This window comes from Syngnathus acus, chromosome 12 (genome assembly GCF_901709675.1).
Source record: "Syngnathus acus chromosome 12, fSynAcu1.2, whole genome shotgun sequence".
NCBI classification, from domain to species: domain Eukaryota; kingdom Metazoa; phylum Chordata; class Actinopteri; order Syngnathiformes; family Syngnathidae; genus Syngnathus; species Syngnathus acus.
In genome coordinates this window covers 11812775-11835436 of record NC_051097.1, presented here as the reverse complement: position 1 = coordinate 11835436, position 22662 = coordinate 11812775, and the positions used below count along the sequence as shown (strand labels likewise).

Here is a 22662-nt window from a genome sequence, read left to right as displayed (position 1 = left end):
GCTGCTGGTCAAAGACCCCAACAGGAGGCTGGGCTGCCAGGCGTCAGGAGGCCGAGACGTTCAGACGCATCCTTTCTTCCGGGAAATCAACTTCCGCATGCTGGAGGCGGGGCTAGTGGAGGCTTCCTTTAAGCCCGATGTAAGCCATGCCGCCGCCGCCGCCGCCCCCCATTTGGTGCTTTTCCCGTAGTCGTGAGTGAGTGAGTGAGGCCCTTTGCGGTGGCGCGCAGCCCCGGCTGGTTTACTGCAGCGACGTGCAGGACATCGAGGAGTTTGCCACGGTGAGGGGCATCACCATCAACCAGGACGACAACAACTTCTACGCCAGATTCGGCACGGGAAGCGTTCCCATCACCTGGCAGAACGAGGCCAGTCAGCCTACGCCCGGCCCGGCCCGGCCCAGTCTGAAGTTGACTCGGTGTCCCTTTTCCCTCCTCTTCCGTAGCTCATCGAGACGGGCTGTTTCGACGACCTTAACGTTTTTGGACCCAACGGTTCCCGACCTCAAGACTTGGAGTGGACGCAAGCGCCTGAAAGTCCAAAGAACGGCCTGTTCAACAAGATCTTCCGCAAATGAGTGAGTTGGGCTTGTTTTTTTTTGTTTTTTTTACCTCCGAGACCTTCCAATTCCACTGACACGCCTTCCCACGAGGAAACAAGAGTCTATGATCCTCTTTCCTCCGTCAAGCCCTTGGGCCAAGGCTCCAAATCAGAGATGGCCGGGAAGTCGGAGCTCCTCTGCGATCTGACCCCAGATGAGTGGGGGACGCAACCGGTCTTGTTTTCATTCGCAGGTTCTACTGTCCAAAAGTGCCGGCCTTGTCAGGATGGCCAATAGTCTTCAAATTGCTCTCGCCGTCGACGCTCATGCGTGTCTGTCCCCACAGCACCCCCCAGAGGTGACAGAGGAGGCACGCCGCAGCCCCACACCCAACAACTACATCACGTCGGGAATGGTGTCTGCTCCTAACTGAAGGCTTTCAAACGGACGCGCGCGCGCGCGCGGGTGGGTGCGTTTGTGCTGCAGCGGCACCGCCGCCGCTTGCCGCACTGCTTTGTAAATGGACTAGACAGCGAAGGCCGAGGGATTTTGTTTCCGTCTGCGGTTCTTTGTCCCACATTGCTTCTATTAATGGTTGAAAACTTCATTTCAAGCTCATCTCCCGCATTTAGCCTGGCCAATAAACGATTTGATTTCAAAGTGCGCCGGCAGTGAGCATCATTTACACGGCCCCGCCTTCTCGCAAAACTTTTCTCTCGCTCCGATGTCAAACATGAGCAACTTGAGCCACGTCTCCGGCCCGCCCGTCCGTCCGTCTCTCACGCCAGAGATGGCTCTGCTCGTTTTCCAACCGGCTCGAAATGATCCCATTTGACTTTGTTGCTCCGAGAGAAGTATTTATTCACGACTACGGCAGCGATGTACACAGACGGAACATTGGAAAGCTTTGGTTGGACATTTCCGCACGGCCGGCCGGCTCATCCCTCCCAGGGCGGGCTGCGTCGTCCGTCCACCTCCGTCTCCACGTGGTACAAGGCGTCGGCCAGCGTGTGCTCGATGACGGCGCCCCAGCCCATGTCGCTCATCTGCAAAGCACAGAGTGTGAGGAAGGAGGCGCCGCCCTCCCGCTTGGCCAAGGTGGGTGGCCAAGGTGGGTGGCCAAGGTGGGCGGCCAAGCGACGCAAGGCCAGGCAGGCGCTTGCTTGCTTACCGGCTGGAAGGCCACATCCTCAGGGGCGTGCTTGAAGCGTGGCCCAAAGTTGACCGACACCTGAAGGGTTGAGCCGCATTGTGCGCCGTTGAAAAGGAAGCATTTGGTTAGGATGATTCATGCAAGAGGGCGGCTCGGTGGGGGCACTGGGTAGCACGTCCGCCTCACAGTTAGGAGGGTGCGGGTTCGATTCCACCTCCGGCCCTCCCTGTGCGGAGTTTGCATGTTCTCCCCGGGCCCGCGTGGGTTTTCTCCGGGCACTCCGGTTTCCTCCCACATCCCAAAAACATGCTTGGTAGGCCGATTGAAGACTCCAAATTGTCCCTAGGTGTGAGTGCGAATGGTGTTTGTCTCTCTCTGTGTGCCCTGCGATTGGCTGGCGACCAGTTCAGGGTGTCCCCCCCCGCCTACTGCCCGATGACGGCTGGGATAGGCTCCAGCACGCCCGCGACCCCCGTGGGGACTAAGCGGTTCAGAAAATGGATGGATGGATTCATGCAAGATGGACAATACGCATCATTCAGTACAAAGACAAACTCCATGTAAACAACAAATAGAATGGGGGGGGGGGGCGCGAAATATTTTTGTCATGCAACGTTGAGGTGGACTCCCGGTTGGCCAAGGCGGGACCCACCGTGCAGCTCTTGTAGAGGGAGATGGCCGGGAAGTAGATTCCTTCAAACAGGTTCTCGAAAGCCACGCCTTGGCTGGCGCCGTTCTTGTAGAACACCATCTGCCGGTAGGCGGGTCAGTGACAAGCGGCCGCACGCATCGTCAACTTCTTCTCATTCAGCGCCAAAAATGTTTGCTGAGCAGCGGGCTGGCGCCTTCTCACCCTGCTGGGGCTCGTGGTCTTCAGGCTCTTCTCGGCTTTGTCCACGTAGTCCTTCTCCTCAAAGTACAAGTAGCTCTTGAACTTGATGAGTGCCTGCAAACAAGAGAGCAAGCGGTCAGGTGGGGTCGCTCCGATGGCCGGGCGGGCTTTCGGGCTTGACCTTGTCCTTGTAGGTGTCGGGCAGCGCTCGAGCCGTCTCGGTGCGCTCGGGCAGCACGATGAGGAAGCCCAGAGTGTCTCCTTGGCCGTAGCCCGCTGAGTAGCGCTTGCCCAGGGACTGGTGGAAGCGGGTGCCCTTCTTGCTGCGCCACGAGTAGCTGAACTTGTCGTAGCCCAGCGGCGCCTGCAGGTTACCTGCGCACGCCGCAACTTACAAGTGAGATTTCCTTCCACGGTCACGGACAGGCGCTACGTTGGGTCAGCGCGAGGGTCGCCTCGCCTCGCCGTTTCAGCTCCTCGGAGCACGGCCCGGCCATCCCGCAGACGCCGACAGGCAGCAACTCACCCAGAGGCTGGGACCAGCCGAGGCGGGCGGCCGTGTCGGGCGGCATGTCTTCTACGGACACCTCAAAGTACCAGGAGCCCTTGCGCACGCCGTGGGAGGCGCGCACCATGGAGTAGCCCTTCTCGCCCGTCACCGTCAGACGGTCGTCGGAGATCTTCAGCTGGGGTGCTTTTGGGGAGGAATCATCAATCAAAATCAGGTTCCGACAGGAAGAGGAGCCAGAAGGCGGCCCATTCGGAGGCCGCCGCGTCATTATGTAGAGAGCGGCGGGCTTCCCTTACGGTTGACCAAATTCGCCGCCACACACAAACTCTGTGGTGCCGAGTCAAAGAGCTCCATTTGAACAAAAGCAATGCTTTGGCGCGCTAAGCCCACATTCATTTCATGAACCTCGGTCGTGCAGAGCCAGCAGAACGCGCTCGTACAGACAGGCCCGGTACAGGTCGCCGGGGATGGGCTTGCCGGCCCAGCAGTCCAGCTCCAGCTTCTCGGGGTCGGGGGCGTGCGGGTCCGGCTCGGCCAGGATGTAGCGGTAGCCGTCCTTGTTGAAGGGGTGCTCCAGAGGGTAGCCGTGGGGGGGCAGGCGTTGCGCCGAGAAGAGCGGGTCGCTGCGGAGGAACCGCACGTTCACCCAACGTTCACCGAACGTCACCTTCAAAGCGCGGTCTTTTCTCGCAGTCGGCGGCGTACCTCCGAGTGCGCTTGGTGGCGCCGGCGGTGGCGCCCTCTTGCTGTTGCTGTTGCTGCTGCTGCTTGCGCTTGGCTCCTCGTCCTTTCCCCGCCACTGCAGCCAGAGCACCTTGGAGCCAGAACGGCGCCAGTCACAACATTTGCCTTTCCAAACGTCGCTGGCGTTGAAAAGAGCCTTCACCTGAGTACGAGGATCCACCTGGAAGACACAATCACGGTCAGTGGCGTCTTCCTGCCAAAGGACACTTGTACTGACCGACCGACCGTTGAGGCCTCCGGCAGCGGCGCCGGGCGCAGGGGCCGACTGCCTCTGGGAGTCGTAGGAGGGGCCGATGGTCCCCAGGTCCTGCGCGAGAAACGACAACAATCAATTGGGGGAGGAGGAGCCTTGCACGCTCGGCCCAGGCTGGTTACCTGGTCCAGCAGGCCAAACTTGGGGTAGTCCTCCTCGGAATCTTTGCTGCCGGGGTCGGGGTGTTCCTTCACCAGAAAAACGTCGCGCTCTTTGCTCTGGAACAGGAGCAAAAAAAAAAAAAAAAAAAGCAGCAGCGTGAGGGCACGGCGAGGACGGCGAGGATGGCGAGGACGGCGAGGCGCTACCATGGTTTTCACGATGTTGTTGGGCCACGTCAGCTTGCCGGGTCTCTGGCGGGTGGTCATGCACTCCCAGTACTTGTCGATGAACGGAATGATGTCCTGCGCGGTCAACCGACATGACAAAAAAAACAACCCAGTCCCCCAAAGCGGACACGAGAAATGAACTGGGATCGGCTTGCTGCTTTTGTCAGAAAACAAGCAAAAATGCCCACAAGTGTGTGTGTGTGTGTTGTCATCCCAAACAAAATCTTTTTTTTTTTTTTTTGGGGGGGATTCGACATTTGCTCTGCTCAGAAATCGGAGACTACGTATTTGAAATCCACAGCACTCAAAAAACACAACTGCACATACGTTTGTGGAAAAAAAGGTTGGAAAAAAGCAAAGTGACAGAGAGTGAGCGAACTGCAGATGAGCAGGCATGTCGCCCTCTGGTGACACACGGTGGTAATTGCTGGACTCCAAACGTTGGCTTTATTCTCTTTTGCAGACGCTTGAGTCACTTACCTTGTCTTTGGAGAACATGGTCTTGGGATGCTCGTCTTGGCTCCTGGACCTCCAGGTCAGGTTGGCCAGTGCCGTCAGGCACATCTCCTTCAGGTCTGCGGGCACAAAAAGCCGGTGAGCCGCCGGCGAGCGCCGCCGGGAGGAGCGAGCGGCGAGGAGCGCTGACGCACTGGCTTGTTTCCTGAGGAAGTAGGTGTTGCCGCTGTGGTGGCAGACGTTGCAGTGGAACGCGTAGTTGGTCATGAAGGGCAGACAAGTCCTGCGGAGGAGATGGACGGCGGAGTTCATTTTGGCTGGGCGGGACGGGAGGCGCGCTCCTTTGCGTTGCGCAAACGCAACGGTGCCTTCCCGGCGTCAGTTGCGGTCTACGTACGCGGTGTTGATGGCGAAGGTGTCAGCGGTGAACCACTTGGTGCACAAGGCGCACTGCAGCTCCACCTCGCCCAGTTGCCGCCCGCTGTCCTCATCCCCGGAGCCGGTCAGCGCGTCCGCGGCCTCGCTCGCCCCGTCCTGCGGCGGCACGGCCACTCGTCACGTGACGTGGGCTCCAGGCCGGCGGGCCGTCGTCGGATACTTGCCAGGCCCTCCTTGCCGCCGGAAGCCTCCGCCTCCATGCCGACCGCAAGCTCCGTCGACTCGCTGCAGCAGAGTGGCCCACTTTTCATCAACTCGTGACAACAACCTATGACTCGGGTCTTTTGAGATCATTAATAAAGAGAAAAATCGGGTTCGTTAAATTGCATGCAAGGTAGGACTCAATAATCCGCTCCAATATTGAGACTGAATTGGCTTCTTTCTTTCTTTCTTTCTTTCTCCAAGAGTCGGGCTGATTGATCACGTCAATGACTTATGCGCCGTCATTGAATCCAAAAAATCAAGATGTTTAAAGCGCCCTCTTTTTGTTCTGCAGGCATTGTCGAAGTACCGGACGGCGCAAAGAAATAGGATCGAGGCGAGGCAAAGCCTGGCAGATGTCAACTTTGCATGGCCGTGTGAGACGCGGTGCACAGAGCAAATGAAATGAGCATTTGTTAGAGGAGGAAAAGTGATTCTCCAGAAGGAATACAAGCGCTCCACTTCGGGATGAAAAAGCAAAAGCAACTCGACGAAGACTGCAAAATGACCACGGTTGATATTTCGCTCAAACTGCCGGTGCCGTCTTCGCCTGAGGTAACTTTGGCGTCACGAGACGACGGTGAGTGAAACGGTGAGCGAAGCCATTTGCACCCCCTCAAACAAAGCTGACCACTTGGCCCACCGCCGCCGCCGCCGCCGCTGCCAGCCGACCGGCCGGCAGGCATCTTCTCATCTCATCTCATCTCATCTTCTGCACTCACTACGACGACGTCTGCTCGCCAGCTTCAGAGGCCGGACGGCGCCGAGGCGAGGCGAGGCGAGGCGAGGCGAGGCGAGGCGAGGCGAGGCGTGCTTTAGATCTCGCCATTCAAATATGTCGAAAAGCAAACGTACGTTGTGGCTGCGTCCGCTTGGGTCTCCGCAGGGATGCCCGCCTCTGCTGCTGACGCCATGTTTGAATTGGTTGAGCAGGAAATATGGCGAGAGCGCCAGACGGGACGCGCGAGGGACCCGCTCGGCTCCACAGCGACACCCTCGACGCGGAGGACGAACGGCACTTTTTGGGTGGGAGTGTGCGGGGGCGTCACGTAAGAAAAGGTGGAAACGTCAGAAGAAAAAATCAAATCCCCCAGTCATGACGGCGTAACGAAAAGCACAAGTTTTTTCAGTCTCTTGTGAGAAATGGTTTGAATATCCGGCCAGTCCAGCTAGTTGCGCAGATGGCTTTTTTCTTCCTCTGGCGTGACAAGAAAAAGTCAGCAATGAGAAACAGATGAAGACCAAAGTAAACAAAGAGACTGACTGCTAGCTTGCATGAGAAGATGCGATAAGCAGGCAAGAAAACGAAAACAGCACGCACATGTCAAAAAATTGGGCAGAAGAAATCCAACAAAACAATCTACACTGGAGCACGCGCCCGTCCATATTTAGGGAAGCCTCATTTCAAAGCTGCCTAACCAACCCCGACGTCATTTTAAAAAGCCACCTCTGGCTCAAATCCCTTTAAAAAAAAAAAAAAAAACTTAGGCCAGTGTTGCAACCACATTTTGAAAACCTAAGCCCTTGTCCAAACTTTTATTTGAAGATCAACGTTGACTTCAAATTGCAATTGAGAGTCGTGCAGTGAGGAACCTCATTTGAAAGACCGCCTCGATCTTGATTGGAAAATTGATTTGCATCACGACTTCAAGTCGAAAGCCCGAGCGAGCGAGCAACGTCCATCCTGCCGTAAAAGAGCTGAAGGCATCTTCGGAAACCAATAGGAGGGCCTCGCTCGTTCTTTTCCAGATGACTCTGCAGTGTATGTTTTTTTTCTTCTTCTCCCCGGCTGGAATGTCTCGCACGTCTCCGTCCGCAAGCTCCTCCCATGGCCGGGAAAAGGGGGGGTCTGAAGAGGATAAGGAGGAAGAGGAGGCAGCTCGCAAACTTGAAAACTCTCATCCCCTGCGAGGGCCTCACGTCCGCCTTGTCTAGGAGCACATCTGGCCCTGCTCGCGCCGCTCACTCGCTCGGCTTCTTTCTTGACTTTTCTTCCTGCAGCCATGAGGAGCGTTTTGGCGGCGACCTGCTTGCTCCTGGCGCTGTGGGGCGTCCTGCTGTGCGCCAGAGAGGCCGACGGGGGAGGGGGGGCCGAGGTGAGGGAGGCCCGGGGGCTGGCGGAGAGCCGGGGCACGGCCCGCCCCCGACCCGAGCCCGGGGCTGAACCGGCGGAGGCGGTCCAGCCCAAAGCCAAGAAGAAGAAAACGCCGCAGGAGGTGGAGGCAGGTGAGGGCCGTCGAGTCCCGCGACGCAGCGGGCTGGGCGGGCGGGCAGGCGGCGAGCGCCTCGCCAATTTCATTCCGGCTACATTTGCAATCAAATCCAGGCCAAATTTCAATCAAGCTCTCCTTCCGCGTTCTCAGACATTGTCAATTGCGTTGCTTCTCGGTGAAGCGCGATACGCCGGCGTGCGGGGCCAGCCAAGGCGAGCCGCTTCCCCAATCGTGGTGTGAAACGCTCGTTTGGAGCCCCCGCCTGCCTGCCTGCCCGCCCGCCTGCCTGCCTGCCCGCATGTCCGCTTGAAAGCCAACGCCGGAAACCTCGGCTTGGAGCCCCAATGGGAAAGCTGGAAAGCCTGATTCCAAAGCCGACCCCGATGTGTTGTGCTTCCGTTAAGCCAAAGCTAGGAAAGCGGCAGAGAAGGAGGCCAAGGCCAAGAGGCAGAAGATGCCCAAGCCTACCAAAAAGCCCAAAGAGCCCAGTAAGAAACCCAAAGCCTCCAAGAAGCCCAAAGCGGGCAAAAAAGCCAAAGCCGCTACAACGGCGACGCCAAACACCAGAGCGCCGACCGCAGCCGCCACAGACGCAAGTACGTGCTCTTTGCTGGCCCATCCGCACGGCAGCTGAAGACGGCGAGTGACGACAAACTTGCCCTTTCTTCCGTAGCAACCCGACACTTTCCCACCGTACGGCCCATGTGGGAGGAGCCAGAAGAACCAGACCTGGTCAGGAGGATCCCAGGTGAGCGGGTCACACACGTGCTCAAGTCCCGGCGGTTCTCTCTCTCTCTCTCTCTCGCCCGCTCTCACCCTCTCTCGCCCTCTCTCTCTCACACTCTCTCTCTCTCTCACCCTCTCTCACTCTCTTGCCCTCTCTCTCACTCTCTTGCCCTCTCTCTCACTCGCTCTCTCTCTCTCTCTCTCTCTCTTTGATGATTGTGCTGACCCCCTGTGGCCAAATTAGGAAACGCAGCTCGCTTTGACCTACGGTCCGTTTGCTCGTTTCAGGTGGAGACAAATCTGAGCTGAGCACGCTCGAGCCGATGGCGTCCATCCCAGGTATTCACCTGACTCTCTGCGCTTGATTGCCTTTGGAGAACCTTTTGCTGGCGTTGCAGAAGAGCCCACCGAGGTCCCCTTCGTCATCCCCTGGTACGAGGAGTACGACTACGACGACCGTACGTCCGCTGCCGCCGCCGTCGCCAGCTGGGAGCAGGTCCTTGGACATCATCATCACATTTTCTTTTCTCTCCAGTCGCCAAGAAGAAGCAAGAGCAAGAGGAGGAGCAAGCGCGCCGACTAAAGGCGGAAAAGGCGGAAAAAGGTCAGGGATGATCATCTCTCGCATTTTTTCAAGGTGGGGAAGAGGGAAAAGACGGCGTGCCGCCACCGCTGACACTTGCATCTCTTGCGCTTCCGACCAAGCCGAGCGCCAGAGGAAGTTATGGGAGGCGGAAGAGGAGGAGAGGCTGAAAATGGCGTCGCAGGTGCCGGAACCCAAACGTAAGGTCACGGCCAGCAACGTGTGGACGGGGACGCCTTTGAGTGTCTGAAGCCCGTGCTTCCGTGTCCAGAATGTCCTCCTCTGGGGTTGGAGTCTCACCGCGTGGAAGACGACCAGCTGCTGGCGTCCTCGCAGTCCCAACACGGCTTCGCCGCTCACAGGGGAAGACTCAACATGCAGGTTGTCTGTCGCCCACCATAAAGTGACCGTCCGTCCGTCCGTCCGTCCGCCGCATCGCAATGGACTGATCCGACCGCAGCGAGCTCTCAGCGGACGATCCAAAGCCAATGGCGTGACACGTGCCGGTCCACCCTGGACTGAAGCGGAACCGCAGTGGAGCGGGCGGCAAACTCCACGCTTGACTAACGCCGGTTGTATCCGCGCAGGCTTCTGCAAACCAAGAAGATCTTTACGGGGGCGCCTGGTGCGCCGAGCCCGAGGAGACCAACAGCTGGTTGGAGGTGGACGCTAGACGGGAGGTGGAGTTCTCGGGCGTCATCACGCAGGGAAGGAACTCTGAGCAGCTGTGAGTCTCTCAAGCACTTTTGCACTTGAACCAAAGTGGAAACCAACCAGAGAAGAAACCCCACCATTTTGTGTTTTTCCTTCCTTCCTTCCTTCCTTCCTTGCTCCCTTCCTTGCTTCCTTCCTTGCTTCCTTCCTTGCTTCCTTCCTTCCTTCCTTCCGCAGCGACGACTTTGTGTCGTCCTACTTTGTGGCCTTCAGCAACGACAGCCGCGACTGGAGCGTTCTTCACGACGGCTACGCCGAGTGGGTAAGTGGCGGCTCGGCTCGGCTCGGCTCGGCTCGGCTCCGCTTTGGCGTGGCGACGAGAGAAACAAACCGTATTCCCTTGCAGTTGTTCTACGGGAACGTGGACAGAGACACTCCGGTACTGAACCTGTTTTCTTGGCCGGTGGTGGCGCGCTACATGCGAATCCTGCCGCAGAGCTGGAACGGCAGTTTGTGTCTCCGGGCCGAGATTCTGGCCTGTCAACTTCCCGGTCGGTATGCCGAGAAACGGCAGCTGTAAATCCTCGCGGCCCATTCGGCTCCATCCAGGCGCAGTTGACGGACGGCAAGTGTATGACTTTGGCCTTCCAGACAGCCACCGGAGCGAGGAGCAGGTCCGGTCTTCCGACGAGCTCGACTTCCGACATCACAACTACAAGGACATGAGACAGGTGGCGGCGTCCTTTGAAATCATAGCTCCTAAGAGTGTCCCCGGTGTGCCGAGAACACCGTTTGAGCCCGATCACGTGCGCTCGCTCTTCTTGTCGGCCGGCTCCAGATGATGAAGGTGATCAACGAGGAGTGTCCCGACATAACCAGGATCTACAATGTCGGCAAAAGCTCCCAGGGTCTGAAGATGTACGCCATGGAGATCTCCGACAACCCCGGGGAGCACGAGACGGGTAAGAGAGCGCCGGGGCGGGGCGGGGCGGGGCGGGGCGAAGCGGGCCAACTGGTCCAAGCTGACCGAGCGGGGCCTGTCCAGGAGAACCGGAATTCCGATACACCGCGGGTCTCCACGGTAATGAGGTGCTGGGCCGGGAGCTCCTCCTCCTACTGATGCAGTTCCTATGCAAGGAGTACAAGGGGGGAAACTCTCGAGTGCGCCGCCTGGTGGATGGAGTGAGGATCCATCTGGTGCCGTCCCTCAACCCCGACGCGTACGAGCTGGCCTTTGAGGCGGTAAAGTGGAGCGCGCTCCCGTGCCCCTCGCTCGCTCGCTCGCTCGCTCGTCTAATCGGGCCTTCCTCTCCTTCAGGGATCTGAGATGGGCAACTGGGTTGTGGGCCACTGGACTGCGGAGGGCTATGACCTTTTCCAGAATTTCCCAGATCTCAACAGCATTCTGTGGGGGGCGGAGGATCGCGGCTGGGTCCCGCGCTTTGTACCCAACCATCACATTCCCATGCCGGAGAACTTTCTCAACGGATCCGTGAGTTGCTTCCCGTTGCGTTTGCTAGTCGGCGACTCCAGCGGGCGACTCTTGCGGCTGCCTTTCAGATGGCTGTGGAGACCAAAGCCATCATTTCCTGGATGGAGCGCACACCCTTTGTGTTGGGAGCCAACCTGCAAGGCGGCCACAAGCTGGTCACGTACCCTTTCGACACGCAGCGGCCGCAGATTTCGGTAAGGCCGCCGGGGGGGGGGCGTCACTCGGGTGTCTCCGCATTTTGAGGCGCCCGATTTAGCATCGCCGGGATCGCAACCAGCGTGGAGACCGCGTCGAGATGGCCACTCGCTGGGCCTCAAATCACGCACTTGTCACGAGATCAGACTGTAACTCAAACTACTGCACATACTTGACGAGTCTCGCCCGTTGAGTCTTTCATGAGCCAAGCTACCCAAGCTGTGACGGCGCAAAACTTAATTTGACTGCGGCTTACGCATACCTCGGAGCCGTACGGTGGGTGACCCGGGTACGTCCGTGTCCAAGATGAGCGACAGCCGCCGCTGGAAGGACAGCGACGAGATGAACGAGGAAACGTGGGCCCGCATTCAGCGTCAGAAGGAGGGCGCCCTGCGGGAGACGCCCGACGAGGTCATGTTCCGCTGGCTGGCTATGTCGTACGCCCACAGCCACCTGACCATGACCGAGGTCCAGCGCGGCTCCTGCCACGGCGACGACGTCACCGGGGGCCAGGGCATCGCCAACGGCGCCGGCTGGAAGCCCGTGGTGGGAAGTAAGCCTCCGTCTTGACATTTGGGCTGGCCGGCTGGCCGGCCGGCCGGCCAGGGAACGGCGGCGCCCGTCGTGTTCATGCCTGCGGGCCTCGTCCGCAGGCATGAACGACTTCAGCTATCTTCACACCAACTGCCTGGAGATCTCCATTTTCCTTGGCTGCGACAAGTTTCCGCACGAGAGCGAACTTCCTCTGGAGTGGGAAAACAATCGCGAGGCTCTGCTATCCTTCATCGAACAGGTCAGAACCAGGGCCGCGTCTTCAGACGGACACAAATGGGCTACATCCGAACTGAGAACCTGCCCTCGGCGAAAACTTCTTCAAAAGGGCTAGCGCGAGGACTTTGCGGGCCGGTTCACAAGTGGGACCGCCCGACCGGGATCTCAATGATGGCAAAGCTCCCCCGAGCACCGCCAATTAACTCATCGGCTGCCAAGCCAGTTGATTGATAGCTTTGACGTCTGTAACTGTCAATGAGTCGAGGACCTCAAACAGCTTTTGATATTCAGTCGTTTGGGAGACAAGCATGCGCTCTGGAGCGTTTCGTTTCAGCTCTGCTTTTTGTCCCAGGTGCATCGCGGCATAAAAGGTGTGGTCCGAGACACGGAGGGCAACGCACTGGGCAACGCCACCATCTCCGTGGAGGGGATTCGCCATGACGTCATCGCCGGTAAACAGACACCCCAAGAAAATTCAAAATCAGCACTCATGTCGCCCGTGTGAATTTGGGGGGGAAAAAAATACAAAAGGCGCATTTGTATCATCTTTGCCGGGCAATGACCAAAATGCCCTCCCTCAATAGTCGGCCGGCCAGCAGAGCATGGAACCCAGATCACCTCAACATACTGAGCATCATCACATGGAAAGGCAGATGGCCGTACTAGCAAACAAACTAGCAACATCAGTTCAAAAGGAGAAAATGGGTGCGGGGCGAAAGCCGCAAAGCGAGCCTTAGCCTTAGCCTTAGCCTTAGCCTTAGCCTTAGCCTCAGCCTCAGCCTCAGCCTCAGCCTCAGCCTCAGCCTCAGCCTCAGCCTCAGCCTCAGCCTCAGCCTTAGCCTCAGCCTCAGCCTCTTCCGTACTTCCTCCGGCGCCGCCATCTTGTGCCATTCAAGAAAGTTTCATGTCTCTCACGGCAGCCCCGGGCGGCGACTACTGGCGTCTGCTGAACCCCGGCGAGTACCGCGTGACGGCCAGGGCCGACGGCTACACGTCGCAGACCCGCCTTTGCGTGGTGGGCTACGACGCGGGCGCCACGTCCTGCAGTTTCACCTTGGCCAAGTCCAACTGGGACCGCATCAAGCAGATCCTGGCGCTCAACGGCAACCGGCCCATTCGTGTGGTGGCCAAGGCCGCCACCCCCACGGCGCCCGGCACCACCGCCACCCTCTCCCCGGAGGAGAGGCACGCCGCCGCCCAGCGAGCCGAGCGGCTGCGCCGGCTGAGGATCCTGCGGCTGCGCCGGCTACGTCTGGAGAAGCAACGCCCCGGCCTCAGGACCCCGCCCCCGACCACCGCCGCTACGACCGCTGCCACCACCAGCACCACGCGGAAGCCCCAGACCACCACTTCCTGGTACGACTCCTGGTTCCCCGTGGACAACTTGTCCACCGAGAATCCCTTTGACAGCATCATCTTTGACTCGGGGCCCACCGAGGACTACCCCTTTCACTTCACCATCGACTGAAAGGCGCCAAAGAGAACCGGCCCTTCACATTTCCTTTGCTCATCTAAGCACGCCACTCGAATGAATCGACATTTCCTTTGCGCAATAAGAATGAGGCGCTTTTAAAAGCGTGACGCTCCGGCAAGACCTCTCCGCACCGCGTCGCTTGAAAAACAAAGATGGCTGTTCATTAACCAACCAATGTTGCTTTTTTGATGCAGTTACTCAAGATTAAAAAAACAAAAAAAGATAATCCGCCTGCTTTCACCAAAGACTGCTGTCGAGACAATCTCAAGCTAGCGATGTGGCGACAGGACGGCGTTCTGAAAATGAACCGTGACACCTCCAAACAATGCAAGAATTGACAAATGAACTGGCTCAGGACTGAAATGATTTTATTTGGTTCCATCTGGAAAACGCAATCAAATGTGCTGCAGCGCGAGCGCGCGCGCACACACACACACACACACACACACACACACAAACACAAACACACGGGCCCAGGCAGGCAGATGTTCTCGGACCGTCGCCACAGCAAAGCCAGACATTGTGTTCCATCTGAAAATTGGCCAATGTTTTTGTGAGGAGGAATGCAGATCATTACAGCGAATGGCTGGGCTTTTTATTGCGCTCCCTTTTCGTGTAGCGGAAACTCCTCAGCGGATTCTTGCCCTTCAACAAAAAACAGCATGCGCCAATGAGTCGGTGTGGGGCATAAGGGGTGGCTGGGCGGCTGTGGCTCACCTTCAAGCTGCTTTTGGCCACTCCGTGCGGTTTGGGCTTTTGGTTTGGCCCTCTTCGCCTCCTCTTGTTGGACAGGGGGTCCACCACATCCCTCAGAGCTTCGGGGACTGCGCAAAGGTTACAAAGTCAAGTTGGAGTCAGCGAGCAGATGAAAGCACGCTAGGGAGCTAACGTGACGTGACTGACTAAGGTATTCCGGGATGTTCTTCAGGTGAGGCTTGATGACGGCGGGGTGAAGGTCTCGGTCGTGTCGGAGCAGCTGCAGGTCTCTGGGATTGTCCTCAAAGTACGTCTGATTGACAAGCAGAGGCCACCCGCTCGTGACCTTTGACAAATACGGAGCACTTGCGAGAGGCTCACCTTCAGCTTCTCCGAGTTGAGCAGTTCATGCTTGATCTCTTTCAGCCGAGCTTCTCTCACCGCCTGCTTGGTGACCGATCGCATGGCGTCCTTTGGTGGGTGGCAAACCATAATCCCATCTCATTGTATTTTGGGTGATGGTGGGGAAAAACGACGACAACAACAAAAAACCTCAGACTCACCCTGCACCTGTACCTCAAACCTTCAATGGTCTCCATCTTGAACTGGTACGGTTTCAGGGCCGATTCTGCGTTGTCTGGAGACAACAGCGAGACCGTTACGCCAGGAATCCAATGTGAAAAGGTGCGCGTGCCACCGCTCTCTTGATCGCCTCACCTCCTGTCAGCGTCTCCTCCACCTCGGAGAGCAAAGCCGTTTCCGTGTGAGCGACGAAGGACAAGGCCGTGCCCGGGTTGTCGGCTCTCGCCGTCCTAGAGGAAAGCTAAGCGTCAGCTTTTGGCCTCGCGCGGACCACGCCGCCGGCCGGCCGGCGGGCGGGCGTACCTTCCCACTCGATGGATATACGACTCCACGGTGGCGGGGAAATCAAAGTTGATGACGTTGGCCACGTTTTGGAAATCCACACCCCTGGAGACGCTGTATTCCTTCGCTTTAGCCCTAGCAAGGCAGCGCAGCGCAGCACAGCACACCTTGAGTCTGCTCAGTCCTCAAGAGTTGTCTTTCACTTTGAATAAAGACTCACTGCCCCGCCTTCTTGCTCTTCTTCTTGCCTCTTCCGGCAGGATTTGGAGCGGCGCCAGGGTCGGCCAGACCGCGTTCGTCCGTGGCGATGATGTAGTCGTAGAACCCTTGATTGAACTGTGTGATGATGTGAGACCTGCGCGAGGAACAACAACTCGACTCGATTTGCGTTTTGTTTGACGGCCAAGCGGACGCAAGTTTCCCCTTTTGTTTCATGGAGTCCAATTCCAGAAAGGTCTGACCTGGACCGGACGGGCAGCTCCGAATTGAGCACGCAGGCGGGAATGCTGAACTGCTCCAGGAAGAGCTTGAGGCGGTAGCATCGCTCCACGGCTCCCACAAAGACCAGCGTCTTGCCCCGCACCAGCCGCAGCTTGAGCAGCGTGTAGATGAGCAGGAACTTGTCCTCCTCCTCGCAGCGGATGCTGAACTGCTGCAGCTGGCTGCAGTCTGGCAGCTGGGAGCCTTGCAGCTTCAGGGTCACCTGGGGACGGACGGACGGACAGACGGACATTGTTTTCTTGGTCATGTGGTGTGCTTCACGAGGGTAACCGCCGCTACACTGGCCGCCTTTACGGGATTGTGCAGCAGAAGCTCCTTCAAGGCCTGAACGTCATCACTGAGGGTGGCGGACATGAGGACGGACTGGTAGATCTTTGGCAGGTGGCTGTAGGGCGGTTGAGCACACAATATTAGCATTAGCGCGCCATGCGTTCCTCGCGCCATGCGTTCCTCCCTCCCTCCCTCCGATTGGTTGAAGAAGCAGCCCCGAGGCAAAGCCCGCATGGCCTCCCTCACCACAGCAGACTCTTCAGGTCGTCCTCGAAGCCGAAAGAGAAGAGCAGGTCGGCCTCATCCGCCACCAGCGTCTCCAGCGAGGCTCGCAGGGTGAGATTGCGCGCGTTGAGGTGGGCCAGAACGCGGGACGGCGTGCCCACCACCACGTCGGGCTTCTCCATCAGGACGGGCCTGCCGGCCGACAAGCAAAAAGCGGCAGAAATGGGCAGCGGTCCAAAAATGAGGGGAAATATAAATATAATGCTATTGTTTTTCTTTTTTGGGACCTTTGAGCAGACACGTCGGCTTTCCCGGATATGTCGGCCACGCGGACGTCCCTGGAGCAGTACGCGGTCAGCTGCCTCATCATCGTCTGGACCTGCTGGCCCAGTTCCTTGGTTGGCACCAGGATAAGGGCCCTCACGTCCTGCTCGCGAACACTCTGAAGAGGACAACGAGACACGAGCGCTCGCAGCCGGCACTTTGGATTGTTCCGGGGCTGGTCGTTTGTTTGTCACCTGCTTGGAGGCCAGGATGCGCTGGATGATGGGCACGGCGTAAGCGGCGGTTTTCCCAGAGCCGGTCCGGGCCCGAGCCAGGAGGTCTTTTCCCTCCAGAGCCAGAGGGATGGCCTTTTCCTGGATCAAGGTGGGCTGGGACCAACCCAAATCGGCCAGCGCCTAAAAGAGGACATCCCTTGTGTTACACTCGAGCCAACCTCAGATGCATTTTCTTCTGGCGCTTCATGACAAACACAAATGAATTTAAGGGAGCTTTAGTATTATGTGCCGTGAATTCTTATCCCTGCTTCATTTCGGCTTTGCTTGACTCATTGACCTTTTTCTTATCTATCGTGTCTGGGCAAACACAGAACGGTGTCTGTCGTACTTGGGCTTATTTTCGTACCGTGTTGACGAATGGCGGGGCAGATGAAATCCGTCATTTTCGAGCGGCTCAACTTCTCGTGGCGCGTTAGCATTCTTCCATTTGGGTTTAACTCGCATGCAAACACGGAGCGGAGCGGAGCGGAGCTGAGCTCTGTTACCTTCAAAAGACGGTCGTCAAGTCCCATTTGGTGGAATTGAAGCCTCTCAGTCGCCATTGCAGCAGTACCACGGCACGCACACGTGCGTCGCACAGTTACTACGTCACGCTCGCCTCCCGTCGCTCGCTGTGTGTCGTCACGTTCATGTGTTTTAGGGTCACAAAAGTAACAATAAGACGTATTTGGAAAAGCCTTGGAATGAATTCTGAACAGTTGTTTGCCGAGAATTGATTGTAATGTAACCCCTGCGCATCATGTACTCCGAAGCAGAGGGTGGCGCCAGAGTGCAATTTGGTCTTTAAGAAAAGCAACGAAACACTGAACCAGGTTTCGGGGAAAACAGCAACACATGGATGACGTTTCAACTTCTCAAGGTAGTCTTGTGTTTGTTTTCTGAATCAAAGGTTGTCTTCAACATATTACCTAATAATCGTTTAGTCTTAGGAAGTTGGTCGATTGCGGGACCACGTCACGTTAAGGAATGCGCCACAACACGTGTGCTAAGTTTCGAGCTAATGTGCTAACTAACGTACTGGCGCTGTTTACCAACGTGGATATATGATTGTAGTTTGCCCGAGCCGCACATTGGCTGGGCAAACGTTTCATCGATTTTGATTTTAAAAAAAAAAGTCAAGCACACAACACGAATCCGACATTTACGTTTTTCTGTTTTGGGGATCTTGTCAATTGCAATTCAAAGCCCCAAAACATAGCAATTAAGTGAGGTTTCTTCTAAATTCCCCAATTGATGTACTCTTATGTTAGATCAGTTGTGGCAGGCCCAGCCATCTTTTGAATGAAATCTCTTGCCTTTTGCCCAGACCCTTGCACTTTGACGACGACGACGTCATCATGACGAGGTGGGCGCGGGCCAACAACGTCCACAAGCACAAGGCCGCCGAGGCCACGCCCTGGAGTCGGCTGCGGGCGGGAGCAGCCGGAGCAAGAGGAGAAGAGCCTCAGAGGAGCCACGCTCGAGGAATGCAACCGGGCGGCTCGGCGGTGAAGAAGGCCAACAAGAAGAAGAAGGAATACACGGACCAGGATGTCAATGGCTTCCTGGCGTTTCTGCAGCAGGGCGGGCAAACGACGGCGACAACGCACGGGCAGCAGGAGCTGCGGCAAGAGGTGGAGGTGGCCTTGAAGAAGGACCAGAGGAGAGAAAACAGGAGGCTCAAGAGGCAGGCAGACAAGAAGAACAGAATGGTGAGAGATCGAGCTGTTTTCCCCCCTCTCAAGACAAAGCCCTTGCTGTATTTTGGCATAAACTGTCAAGGACATTGTTTGCAATTTTTGTTTTTTTTACTGTGGCCCACTTTGCACAACTCATTGTTGTTTGTTTGGGTCTTCTCCGCAGCTGTGCTTCAACTGCAGGAAGCCCGGCCACGGCCTGGCCGACTGTCCAGAGGCAGAGGGCGACCGAGAGATGGGTAGCGACATCTGCTACCGATGCGGTTCCACCGAGCACGAAATCCAGCGCTGCCGGGCCAAAGTGGACCCCGCCGTCGGTGAGGACAAGGACGTTTCCTTGTCCTCCCTCTGTTAATAACAGCGAGTGGACTTTTGCAATTGCAGGTGACTACCCGTACGCCAAGTGCTTCATCTGCGGTCAGACGGGACATTTGTCACGCTCCTGCCCGGACAACCCCAAAGGCCTCTACGCTCAAGGTCCGTGAGTTGACGTACCGTTGATGTTGTTCTAATCTCGGCCGCTAGATGGAGACACAGTATTCCATTAGCGTTCTTTTTGACCCTTTTTTGAGTGGGGGGGGGGGGGGGGGGGGTGATAGCTGCAAAAGGTTTTTGATTTGGTCAAATGACCTTGAATTATAGATTGATATCAAGCATTGCAACTCACCCACGTGACAGTGGCTGCATATGGCCGCTGTCTGCGTGCGTTCCATTTTGACGCTCTCGTTTGCTTCCCAGGAGGGAGCTGTCGAGTCTGCGGATCTGTGGAACATTTCCAGAAGGACTGTCCCGAACATCAAGCCTCCAGTGAGTCTGACGCCGCCACCTAGTGAACCTTGGCATCTAACACTGTGTTGTTGTTAAAGCTGGGGCTGACGCTGCTCTTTTTTTTTTTTTCTGGGGGAAAACCAAATAAGGAGGGAAAGAAACAGGGCGTTGTTGAAAGACAAAGGGGGCAAAGTAGGGAAAATGCAAGTTTCCAGAATAGAAAGAGTGGCTTGCCTTTTTTTTCTTCTTCTTCTTCAATTAACTCAGTTGAGGCATTCCAGCTTGTATTGATTTATTTATTTTTTTCTTTTCTTTCATGTACTTGCAGGTCATAACGTGACCTTGAGCTGGTTGTCCAACAACATGAGCGCCGACCATGAGGACGTCCACGTTCCCGTGGTCAAGAGCGAACCCAAGCGCCACAAAGTTGTGGTCTTCTGAACTTGTTGCCGCTGCAACCCTTTTGCCTCTTTCCAAAATCATTCTGTTCGCTTGTTATGCTAGTAAATCAATCAAAAGACGTCATTTTGTACGGTTTGTAGTGCTTTTGATTTTTACCCACTTGCTCTGTCAACTTTGTCTGGCTGCTGAGAACCATTTAGAAAGGTTAGTTGCGACATCATTGATGAGGTCTTTACAAGACTTTTGCAAACCGAATCAAGTACAGATGTTAACAGCTCGTGAATACAAGCAAGAACAAGAAGAACCTTGTGAAGTCCACCCTGGGAGCGAAACTTCAGACCCCCTCCGAGCCTTCTGTTTCCAAATGCAGCACAGAGGCTTCATTCAGCGATGCCACCTGGTTGCACTTGAACATAAGCCCTTTACTTCCAACTCTTGTCCATCTTTGTGTAAACGATTCCTATTTCAGATTCTTGGAAAGCCCCTGAAAATGCGCTGCAATCCGGCCGGGCGCACACGTGTGTTTAATTTATGGAGAGCACTAAAACGCGTGCAATTATTGCTGGAGGAGACTCATGTTATCTGAAGTCCAGTCCCGCGTTGGTCCTGAGCTGAGCTGAGCTCGTCTTAATCCCTTCATTTCCCTTCTCGACGACACGTGGCACGCAGCTTTGTTGCCTTTGCCTCTCGGGGCAGAAAAACAACCCTTCGCTCTTTTGACTCGTCATGTTCAAATTGTACCTCTGAATCAGAAAAAAATTCATACAAGGGGAGACACAAGAAGCTGCTGCATATATATATACATATGTGTATGTACGTGTATATATAAATTATATATGTATATGTGTGTAGACTATAATTAAATAGTACTGTGATCATAAACATCTAAATCGTTTATTCATTGTTAAATCCTTATGTTAATGAGTCGATGCGGTGTTTGTCGCCCGATGATGACGTAGGCGAAACTTGCTAAGTTTGTCAGTTATGGACCGGAAAAGATGCTAGTGCGACCATTTTTTTATCCGAACCAATTGGTAGGCAAAAGGAAAACACAAGTGGGTAAGTTGTTGCGTGCAACGCCCGGTTAATGGTGTGTTTTGTTCCGTTTTAAGCATTGGGCTCGTCGCGTGCGGCCGTTCAAACTTGCCGTGTTGACGAGCGCGGTGCGAGCTAGCTAGCAGCTTAGCATTCAACAAATGCGTGTGGTTTGACTTGACGTGATTTGTCTTGGCGGGGAATGACGTCGCGGTTGTGCCTCACCGCTCGCCCGTGTTGTCATCCGCGCAGTTGACAGCAGATCTGCCGGCTGTTGTCATTGGCGTGAATTGGGGCTTATGCCGGCCGCTCTCTTCTGTCATTGGCTCTTTCCCCATGTGTTAAGTCCGGAAGCTGCCTGCCCGCCCGCCCGCAGAGATGCACTCGTCCGTGAGGGAAATCCCGCTCTCGTCCGAGCCCGACTCCTCCTACTTCCTGCGTGTGGACGAGAGTGGGCGGGGCTTGGCCTATGGCTTCCAGCTGCTGCTCAGCGACGGACGACACGCTTGGAGTGGCGAAGGTCGGTCCTCCGGTCCTCCTCCGGTCCTCCGTCTCCAACTTTCATGAACTCGTCGCCATCCACTATTTTTTGCGAATCGATCATTTTATCAGTGAATCACTGTCGGCTCTTCTAATTTCCCAGCGAGCGAGGCGTCGGTGCGCCAGGAGGCGGCTGAACTGGAGATGTCCACGGAGAAGTACGTCCAGGACCTGCGGGAGGCGCTGACGGGGGAGGCGGGCGTCCACTCTTACCGCTTCGCCCTGGCGCCGGCCACGCCCGACGGCGCCCTCACACTGACCTACGACAAAGTGCAGAAGGACATCTCGGTGAGGCGGTGACCCCGATCAGTGCGCGGGCGCCACTACTCAAACGAGTCTCGCGGTGTCGCGGGGCTGGCCGTTTCACCGTCTCTTCGTTGTCACACGGCAGTTCAGGCTAGGCTCGACACGGCTCGGGCCCGTCACCGAGCCCGAGCAGATTGTCGGGGCTCTGCTGACCCGCAGTCTGGAGAGAGCCACTTCTCTGGAGCGGCACAACCGGGAGCTTCGGGAGCACAACCTACGGCTGCGACGAGAACATGTCCGCTCCGGCGCCGAGTAAATACTTAGCGTCTCTGCCATGACGCGGCGTCCTGAGCGCAGGCCCGCCCGTACAGCCAGCTCCTCCAGGCGTCGCTGTCCTGGCTGCACTGCCTGCATTTTGTTCACTGCAGTTTTGTTTTTCAGGTTGGAGCGCTACGCCAGCGGTAAGGAGGCCCTGGAGGCGGAGCTTTACGCTCGCTTTCTTCACGTCCTCAACGAGAAGAAAGCCAAGATGCGCGGCCTGCGACAGACGCTCGAGCAGCTCCGGGAAGCCGGGTACGCCGTTCGCTCGCCCACCCTTCGGAGCGCCCACGTCCGGTCACGGCCGATACTTTGCGTCCTCGGCAGGAGCGGCGAGAAGCGAGAGCGGGCGGCTGAGGAGGCGGAGGGAGACGCGGTGGCGCCGCCGCCGCCGCCGGCCGTTGCATCTTCCGGCGGTACGCTTGATTTCAGTCTGGGTGGACCTCCGGATAGCTAACCCAGAGCGTCGGAGCCGTTTCGGACTTGTCTGTCGCGCTGAACGTGCGGCTTGCTGTTTTCAGGGGCGCGCTCTCCTGGCCCGTGCGACGACAGCCTGATCGACCTCGCCGACGTGGCGCCCAGTCGCAAGCGGCACTTCCGCCGCCGCCCGGGAGCCTTGGAGGCGGCCGTTGAGCGAGCGCACGCAAGGTAGAGGTCTTTGCAAACCACACGCTCCACTTCCTCTCTCAGAAGGAACGAGTCCCGTCGTCCCACTGACCTGCTCCCCTTCCTTCCTTCCTTCCTTGCTTCCTTCCTTCCTTCCTCGCTTGCGTAGCAGGAGCGACTCCCCGGCGGCAGCCAGTCAGCAGCAGCAGCCGGCGGCGGCGGCAGAAGAAGTGGAGGACCTCTTTGAGGACTTGTGACAGCCGCAAGATGGATGAGAAGAAGCAGCTTTTGTAGACGTCTGTCCATCCGGGACTTTAGCCTTGGACGTTGGGACGGTGCGCTGCAGCGGAATGATTGTTACTCGAATAAAAAGTGGCCAGGCCTGTTGG

At 56.8% G+C, this 22662-nt stretch overlaps 7 protein-coding genes and 1 long non-coding RNA gene across 12 annotated transcripts in view; 5 read left to right on the top strand and 3 right to left on the bottom strand.

Annotated features, from left to right (window-relative positions):
- Positions 1-1205, top strand: part of LOC119131572 (G protein-coupled receptor kinase 5-like) — a 6018-nt gene extending 4813 nt beyond the window's left edge. Inside the window, exons 13-17 of the mRNA XM_037266139.1 lie at positions 2-139; positions 231-368; positions 446-577; positions 888-993; positions 1033-1205. Coding sequence (XP_037122034.1) covers positions 2-139; positions 231-368; positions 446-577 — 408 coding nt within the window. The 3' untranslated portion in view covers positions 888-993; positions 1033-1205. The remainder of the gene's footprint in view (position 1; positions 140-230; positions 369-445; positions 578-887; positions 994-1032) is intronic.
- The window catches only part of LOC119131592 (radial spoke head protein 3 homolog), a 15608-nt gene extending 13956 nt beyond the window's left edge, over positions 1-1652 (top strand). The window contains exon 2 of the mRNA XM_037266181.1: positions 1640-1652. The gene's annotated coding sequence lies outside the window, so the exon portion shown is untranslated. The remainder of the gene's footprint in view (positions 1-1639) is intronic.
- Positions 1-6457, bottom strand: part of ash2l (ash2 like, histone lysine methyltransferase complex subunit) — a 17081-nt gene extending 10624 nt beyond the window's left edge. Inside the window, exons 1-17 of one of the 2 annotated variants that reach the window (XM_037266130.1) lie at positions 6314-6422; positions 5422-5482; positions 5217-5353; positions 5014-5102; positions 4844-4938; positions 4343-4438; positions 4157-4252; positions 4007-4088; positions 3924-3941; positions 3743-3851; positions 3443-3660; positions 3053-3220; positions 2708-2901; positions 2548-2640; positions 2347-2445; positions 1713-1772; positions 1467-1587 (exon numbers count right to left, since the gene is read on the bottom strand). In XM_037266130.1, coding sequence (XP_037122025.1) covers positions 1480-1587; positions 1713-1772; positions 2347-2445; positions 2548-2640; positions 2708-2901; positions 3053-3220; positions 3443-3660; positions 3743-3851; positions 3924-3941; positions 4007-4088; positions 4157-4252; positions 4343-4438; positions 4844-4938; positions 5014-5102; positions 5217-5353; positions 5422-5482; positions 6314-6372 — 1782 coding nt within the window. In that variant the 5' untranslated portion in view covers positions 6373-6422 and the 3' untranslated portion in view covers positions 1467-1479. Of the gene's footprint in view, positions 1-1377; positions 1588-1712; positions 1773-2346; positions 2446-2547; positions 2641-2707; positions 2902-3052; positions 3221-3442; positions 3661-3742; positions 3852-3923; positions 3942-4006; positions 4089-4156; positions 4253-4342; positions 4439-4843; positions 4939-5013; positions 5103-5216; positions 5354-5421; positions 5483-6313 lie in introns of those variants that run through there. The other variant, XM_037266131.1, reaches the window with a different exon arrangement.
- LOC119131614 overlaps positions 1-9409 on the bottom strand; it is a 9698-nt gene extending 289 nt beyond the window's left edge. The window contains exons 1-2 of the long non-coding RNA XR_005099687.1: positions 9389-9409; positions 7136-7142 (exon numbers count right to left, since the gene is read on the bottom strand). This is a non-coding gene — a long non-coding RNA (uncharacterized LOC119131614). The remainder of the gene's footprint in view (positions 1-7135; positions 7143-9388) is intronic.
- Positions 753-19651, top strand: zcchc9 (zinc finger, CCHC domain containing 9). Of its 2 annotated transcripts, XM_037266194.1 has the most exons (8): positions 753-775; positions 1841-1849; positions 14242-14246; positions 18136-18373; positions 18525-18675; positions 18743-18835; positions 19097-19165; positions 19455-19651. In XM_037266194.1, the coding sequence occupies exons 4-8, from the start codon at positions 18149-18151 to the stop codon at positions 19565-19567; spliced, it is 651 nt and encodes a 216-aa protein (XP_037122089.1). In that variant the 5' UTR covers positions 753-775; positions 1841-1849; positions 14242-14246; positions 18136-18148; the 3' UTR covers positions 19568-19651. The 2 variants fall into 2 exon arrangements, with proteins under 2 accessions (XP_037122089.1, XP_037122087.1); XM_037266192.1 differs by lacking the exons at positions 753-775; positions 1841-1849; positions 14242-14246 and adding an exon at positions 17330-17541 and having other exon boundaries at positions 17989-18373.
- Positions 7296-13787, top strand: aebp1 (AE binding protein 1). The gene is made up of 20 exons (XM_037266105.1): positions 7296-7684; positions 8076-8267; positions 8345-8419; positions 8686-8736; positions 8796-8855; positions 8933-9001; positions 9103-9180; positions 9252-9361; positions 9568-9707; positions 9872-9956; positions 10041-10185; positions 10286-10365; positions 10473-10596; positions 10680-10876; positions 10953-11126; positions 11195-11320; positions 11628-11874; positions 11975-12114; positions 12445-12544; positions 13013-13787. The coding sequence occupies exons 1-20, from the start codon at positions 7462-7464 to the stop codon at positions 13558-13560; spliced, it is 2964 nt and encodes a 987-aa protein (XP_037122000.1). The 5' UTR covers positions 7296-7461; the 3' UTR covers positions 13561-13787.
- Positions 13918-20899, bottom strand: ddx56 (DEAD (Asp-Glu-Ala-Asp) box helicase 56). 2 transcript variants are annotated; one of them, XM_037266141.1, is made up of 14 exons: positions 20789-20899; positions 16641-16802; positions 16410-16564; positions 16144-16314; positions 15922-16012; positions 15588-15829; positions 15347-15481; positions 15148-15261; positions 14980-15074; positions 14826-14899; positions 14644-14733; positions 14470-14575; positions 14284-14390; positions 13918-14211 (listed from the first exon to the last, which is right to left on the bottom strand). In XM_037266141.1, exons 3-14 carry the CDS (start codon positions 16490-16492, stop codon positions 14140-14142), a joined length of 1380 nt encoding a protein of 459 aa, XP_037122036.1. In that variant the 5' UTR covers positions 16493-16564; positions 16641-16802; positions 20789-20899; the 3' UTR covers positions 13918-14139. The 2 variants fall into 2 exon arrangements, with proteins under 2 accessions (XP_037122036.1, XP_037122035.1); XM_037266140.1 differs by lacking the exon at positions 20789-20899 and adding an exon at positions 17168-17285.
- xrcc4 (X-ray repair complementing defective repair in Chinese hamster cells 4) lies at positions 20474-22662 on the top strand. Of its 2 annotated transcripts, none has more exons than XM_037266185.1 (8): positions 20474-20587; positions 20903-21083; positions 21207-21391; positions 21495-21661; positions 21791-21922; positions 21995-22083; positions 22189-22315; positions 22446-22662. In XM_037266185.1, exons 2-8 carry the CDS (start codon positions 20942-20944, stop codon positions 22528-22530), a joined length of 927 nt encoding a protein of 308 aa, XP_037122080.1. In that variant the 5' UTR covers positions 20474-20587; positions 20903-20941; the 3' UTR covers positions 22531-22662. The 2 variants fall into 2 exon arrangements, with proteins under 2 accessions (XP_037122080.1, XP_037122078.1); XM_037266183.1 differs by having other exon boundaries at positions 22443-22662.